The 6,709-nt window shown below is 37.4% G+C and overlaps 1 protein-coding gene across 1 annotated transcript; it reads left to right on the forward strand.

Annotated features, from left to right (window-relative positions):
• Positions 1-5,524: 5,524 nt before the first annotated feature.
• Positions 5,525-6,145, forward strand: IFNK (interferon kappa). Its single transcript, XM_007948140.1, has one exon. The coding sequence runs from the start codon at positions 5,525-5,527 to the stop codon at positions 6,143-6,145; it is 621 nt and encodes a 206-aa protein (XP_007946331.1).
• The last annotated feature ends 564 nt before the right edge of the window (positions 6,146-6,709 follow it).

Here is a 6,709-nt window from a genome sequence, read left to right on the forward strand (position 1 = left end):
CTTCTCAAGGAGGGCAATAAATCTTTCCAGCAGATGCCAAATGGCCCTAGGCTGAATGAACCACAGCTATCTCCATCTCGTCTAGACTGAAATGTTTCCTCTTCATTTTGACAAACAAACTGTGTCTTGTTCATGATTGTTAACCTTATAATCCACATGGACTCCACATAGTTCTATCGACAACAGGGCCACCCTGCTAGTCAGTTTCCCTCTGATGAAAGCTTGACCACATGTAAATGGTCCCAAGATATGGTTGAAAAATAAGAAACAGCATGTTAGATGTGTCAATGTTATCTCCCATTTAAAAAAAATATACTGAGCAATTGTGACAAATTTAGAGACACAAATGTTTTCTCATTAGTCATTATTTTCAAGTTTCTAAATAAATTTTGGGAAACATTTAGATAGCATGGCATGACCATGAGTAATCTTCTAATAATGCTTGTAATCAGAACAATTAAGTGTGAGTGCACACATATGAGTGTATGTATTCACTATTTTGTTTTACTATGACAGTTCTCCTACTGTGCAATGTTAGTAGGAATATGTACACAAGTAAAGACAACACGGAGAAATACAATAGAATGCAAGTGAACGCAACCGAAGGCTGCACGAGATGGAGAAGTAACAGAGAGGGTCAAGTCTGGACTCTGTACAGAGACGTCAATGGGAGCTTGCAGAATGGATTGGGTTGCCAACTAAAACACAGCATGTTCAGTTAAATTTGAATTTCAGATGAACAATGAATCATTTTTTAGTATAAGTATGCCCCAAATATTGCAATTAGGCAAACCTAATGGCAGAAGGCTGGTGCAGCCACTCCTCAGAAGGAAGGTTGGACAATCTACTTCTGTAGTGATTCTGCCTCAAAAATCCAAGGAGGGGTTGCTATGAGTCAGGTGTGACTTGACAGCACATAACAACAACAATGGTGGAAGAGGGGCAGGAATATATGGGAGCCATGTTTCCTTCTACCTTTGTCATGAATATTATGAACATTGACATCAATTAACATTTAAACCAAATGGAAAATGAGTTGTTATTATAGAAAAGCAATAAGAATTACTCCTTCTATCTAAAACACTCAGGGCATATCTACTTTTTTCACCATGGTTTCCTTGAAATCATGAGCTATATCTTATTTCTTTTTCTTCTGGACCTAGTCCAGTGACTGCCATGTGGTTTCTGCTTCTAAAGAACTCTTTAAAGTTTTTAAAAGCAAAGATGCCACTTTGATGACTAAGGTGTGTCTAACCCAAGTCTAAGGTGCTTCTAACCCAAGTCATGGTCTTTTCAATTACTTTATATGCATGCAAAACTTGGATAGTGAAAGAAGACAGAGGAAGAATTGATGAACTTGATGCTTGATGTGTGATGTTGGCAAAGAATATTGAATATACTGTGGACTGCCAAAAGAATGAACAAATCAAATAACTGGAATCCTTAGAAACAAGAACAGTGAGACTTCAACTCACTTACTTTGGTAGAGGGCCAACAAAAATGAGGGAAACCCTCAATGAGATGGATTGACACAAACATCAGCAACAATGGACTCAAACATCAGTCTACAATCATGAAGATGGCACAAGACCAGGCAACATTGTGTTCTGTCATACATACCTACCCACTGTCATCGAGCTGTTTCCAAATCATAGTGACCCTACTGGATAGAGCAGAACTATCTCATATGATTTCTAAGGTTGTAAATCTTTATGGAAGCAGACTGCCTCATCTTCCTCCCCACGGAGTGGCTGGTGGGTTCAAACAACCTACCTTTTTGTTAGCAGCCCAATGCTTTAACCACAGTGCCACCAGATCTCCTTGTCTGTTATACATAAGGTCACCATAATTTAGAACTGAATCAAAGGCAACTAACAACAACAAAGATACTAAAAGTACATTTTTTAATAAATGAGGATATAGTTTTGAATGACAGCAGATGGAGGAATTTGGGAAAGGTTAAAATGACCAAACTGCATATGGCAGAAAATACAGGAACAACAAGATGGTTGACAATAGTCAGTTCTGCAGCCACCTCTATCACCTATGAGCAGAACCTTTAGGTATACTAATGCAATTGAAGTTTTGGCATAGTAATGCATAGTAATGCAATTGCTTAGTACTGAACTGTCTCAAACATGGGCAAGATAAGCTAGGCACCAGGAATGGGTTGGGGGCAAGTGCTCAAAATTGGGAGATCAATATTTATGCAATTATGTATAAAAGAAAGCCATAATTAAGGGGTGGGAGGAGAATAAAGCATTGTTAAAAGTCCAAAAGAGAAGCAAGCAGTTCTCAATGTGATGGTTTGAGAAGGCTTAGGTAGAAAAAGGTGTGCATATAATGTAAGAAGTACAGCCTTCAGAGTTGTTCCTCCTTCTGTACTATCAGCATTAAGACATAATGGAATTGGCTGGTTACATACCTGTTTCCCCTACTAGGTTTTAAAATTCTATAAGGATACCAAAATTAAACTCACTGCCATTGAGTTGATTCTGACTCATAGCGACCCGTTTTGGGTTTCCAAGGTTGTAAATCTTTATAGGGGAGCTCTGGTAGCATAGTGCCTAAGACATTTGACTGCTAACAGTTCAAACCCACCAGCCACTCCTCGGAAGGAAGATGGGGCAATCTACTTCTGTAGTGATACTGCCTCAGAAAACCAAGGAGGGCTCGCTATGAGTCGGGGCAACTCCACGGCACATAACAACAACAACAACAGCAACAACAAATCTTTATGGAAGTAGATTGCCCAGTTAGAAACTCTATTATTCTTGGACCCTCCATAAAGGCTAGCACAATGCTTTGTACTTTATAGACTCTCTCTTTGTATGTTTTTTTTTGGGGGGGGAAGGAAACTTAACAAAAAAGTTGCAACTTTAGTACACTGAATTCCCATATACTCTGTAGTATTCATATCAATGGAATTGAAACTAAGCCTTAGGGAAAATTCACATTCTCTTTTGAAGTACCTAGAGTACCTAAGGCACTTGATCGCTAACCAGAAGGCTGATAGTTCAAACTCACCAGCCGCTCCTCGAAAGGAAGGTTGAGCAATCTACTTCCACATTGATACTGCCTCAGAAACCCAAGGAGGCATTTCTTTGAGTCGGGTCCAACTCGGTGGCAAATAACAACAACAGAGTAGAAATGTTTAAGTAAATAAAGTAAGATAGTATTAATCCCATTTCATGTATATAATTTTCTTTTTTAAAATATAGTTTTCTCCTACTTAATAAGAAACATTCACTGACTACAGAAAAGTTAAAATAATCTAGATAAATAAAAATACAAAAATAAAAACTGTCCATTATTCTTCCAGTCAAAGATAATGACTCAAGATTTTAGTATACATACTTCTAGATTTCTTCTGTACATATATCCATATTTTATAAAAATAGTACCAGACTCTAGATAGTAACAAGTAACCTTATTTTTAAGCTACAGAGTATATCTATCCAAGTGACCAAATACAGTATATTCCTACAACTTTTTAATCCTTGCACATCAGTTTTCTATTGATGGCTTATTTACCCAAGTCCCTATTGTTGAACATTTAAATTGTCTTCTGTTTTTTGGTATGATAAACTTCCTGACAGCTAAGTCTTTAAGGACATCTATCATTTTTTAGAGATAAATTCCTGGAAGGAGAATTACTGAGTCAAAGGTGATATGATTTTAAGGCTTTCGATGCATGTTGCCATTTTGCTTTCTAGGATGGTTGTGTCAACTTACAATCCTATTAAACTCTATGAAGGGTCCATTTTCCTAATTATTTCTTCAAAGGTGGTCACTCATTTAAGAAACCTATCCGTAAAATCAGATTTTATACAGATAGGGCATACAGAGTAATACATGTGTGAAGTTTCTTTCTCAAGGAGATCCATCCAAAAAGTCAGGATTTTTAAATATCACTTGCTCATAATCAGATGTTGCTATAGCCAGCTGATTTAGACAAGTATTTGTCAAGCTCAATTTCCAATCAAAGTCTGCCATATTGTTGGGACTGTGGTTACCTGACATTCTAAAATGACTTTATTGAAAAGGCATATATTTCTTCCTTTAAAAAGATAAAGTAAACTAGCCTTCTTTTATGCCATACCATTTTACATTTCTAGTGAAAGGAATCCATTTATCTTGACCCAATCCAGAAGAAGATTCTTTGGTCAAACAAAGTGAAAACCGTAAGTGGCAAATAGCCATGATTACCACAATAATTCTGGTCTTGGTGTGAATTAAATCAGCTAAACTTAGTGGCCAGTTACTCATAAATCCTCTCAGTGAAAAATAAAAGAAAAAACAAAAATTTTTACAGAGTCCAGAACCTCCAAGTAAGACTATTTTAAAATACAATCTAAACTAAAAATGTAGTCTAAACTAACATTTAAATTAATACTAAAAACTAAATTTAAAATATTGTCTAAACTATTACTTATCTAAAAGAACAGGAAAACGTATGAAACTACAAACCAAAAACCAAAACCCACTGCCATCGAGTCAATTCTGTCTCATAGCCAACCCCGCTGGGTTTTCAGGGTGGTAAATCTTTGCGGAAGTAGATTGCCCCATCTTCCTTCCAAGGAGCAGCTGGTGAGTTTGAACTGCTGACCTTCTGGTTAGCAGTCAATGCCTTAGGTACTGTACCACCAGAGCTTCTTATGATACTAAAAGAAGAAAGTAAATGAAACAGACAAATATTCCCAAATATATAACCCAGAAGAACTTCTAAGAAAGACATCAGAGATATGTGAAATGCTAGATGGAGGTAGGAAACATTGGTTATAGTTTCATCTAAAGGAAAAGATTGTTGAAGAGTATCAACATTTTCTAATGGCATCAGAAAACCAACCAAATCTTCTAATTGGCAAGTGCCATGATAATTGACAAAATTTCTTTTCCTCATTTTTTGTGAGACCCAGAGAAAGCAAATAAAAAGAGAAAATTTCCCACTATAGAAGGTTTATTTAACAAAATTAGAAAAACCTAACCTATGCTATGTTCTGATGACCTAGCAATCAAATAATCATAGTCATTTCATTGGTGTCTATGATTAAGCTTAATGAGAGAGGATGTTTGGCTATATTGCCAGGTACAAAAAACAAGAAAACTTTCCTAAAGAGTTGTTGTCCCTTATGTAACAGAATTGGGTGAACGAGTGTCTAGAACCACAGCTTTCAGTTCTTTCCCAAAGACTGTATCAGTCTTGTGATGATGATTCTATAGTGCTGGGATGCATCATCCAAGCATTTAAGGAAATGCAACAGTAATGCTTAGCATACTTTTCTCAAAGAAAAAAAAAAAAAACTCCATAACATTTCCAGTTAGTGTAGTCACCCAGAGTCAAAAAATAGTCCCAGAGGCAGAGGAAAAGGGCCCCAACCCTGAGCACTGTAAAATGACGAATGAGAAACTCCTCCTGCTAAAGATACCCAGATATATAAAAGGCACAGGAAGGAGTACGGACAACCTAAAGCATCATTGTCAACCTTGAGACTTGTGACTTTTTAAGTTCGGAGGAAAAAAAATGAGTGCCAAGCCTGATGCGATTCAAAACTGTTTGTGGCCAGCGTGCCTGGTAGGCCTGCTCTTCCCCAGCGTCCTCTCTTTGGAATGTGGCTTGCTGAATGTTCACCTGAATAGAGTCACCTGGCAAAATCTGAGAATTCTGAACAAAATGAGCGATTCATTTCCTGTAGAATGTCTAACAGAAAACAAAGACTTTGAGTTGCCTCAAAAGATCCTATCATATACTCAGCCTATGAACAGAGACATCATGGAGGCCTTCTACGAGATGTTTTCACAGGTCTTTAACATATTCAGTCGGCACGCCTTCAAGTCTGCTTGGGAAGAGAAACACCTCAAACAAATCCAAATTGGACTTGATCAGCAAATAGAGTACCTAGAACGATGCTTGGAAGAAGAGGAGAAAGAAAATGAAGACACAAAACAGATGGAAGAGATCAGTTACTCAGGAGCTAGGGAGCCTCTGCTGAGCAACCTGGAACTGAGGAGATATTTTAACAGGATAGGCAATTTCCTGAAAGATAAAAAATATAGTCACTGTGCCTGGGAGATCGTGCGATTGGAAATCAGAAAGTGTTTCTACTACTTGCAGACATTCACAATGCTGCTCAGGAGGAAATAAGGTATATTTTTAGAATCAAAATCTCCTTCTCCATCTTCTTTGTAAGGATTATTGGGCTATCCTGTAAATCTTCCTTTATCTGGATTGGTGGTGATTTATGCATTGCTTGCTGTCTCTAAAGCTTGACCTTACAACATGAGTCACACTCATTTCTCCAAGGAGAAACAATGCCAACCAACTCCTGGGTGACCAAGAGTCTTGTTAGAAAGTCAGGGAGAGAGGTTCAGGGTTTAGCTTTATTTATTTTTGTTGCTGAAAATGTATATAGTCAAACCTGTACCAATTCAACAATTTCTACACACAATTCAGTGCATGATTACATTCTTCAAGTTGGGCGACCATTTTCATCCTACTTTTCTGAGTTATTCTTCTGCAGAGAGTTTGAAAGGAATAGCATTCTCCGCCACCTTCTCCCTCTACTCTTTTCCCTTTCCTTGTGCCATGGTGTACTTGCTTTGCTCTACACTGAAACTTTACCAAACCAATGATTAGAGAATATGGATTAGAAAGTTCTGCAAAATTTAACACCTCAATGACTAAACCCTCTTACTGGCTTTACTCTAT

The sequence above is a fragment of the Orycteropus afer genome, unplaced genomic scaffold (assembly GCF_000298275.1).
Source record: "Orycteropus afer afer isolate SDZICR_OR568_19922 unplaced genomic scaffold, OryAfe1.0 scaffold00205, whole genome shotgun sequence".
Lineage (NCBI taxonomy): Eukaryota > Metazoa > Chordata > Mammalia > Tubulidentata > Orycteropodidae > Orycteropus > Orycteropus afer.

Coding starts and splice junctions, on each gene's coding strand:
- IFNK (XM_007948140.1), top strand. CDS start 5,525: ATGAGTGCCAAGCCTGATGCGATTCAAAACTGTTTGTGGCCAGCGTGC.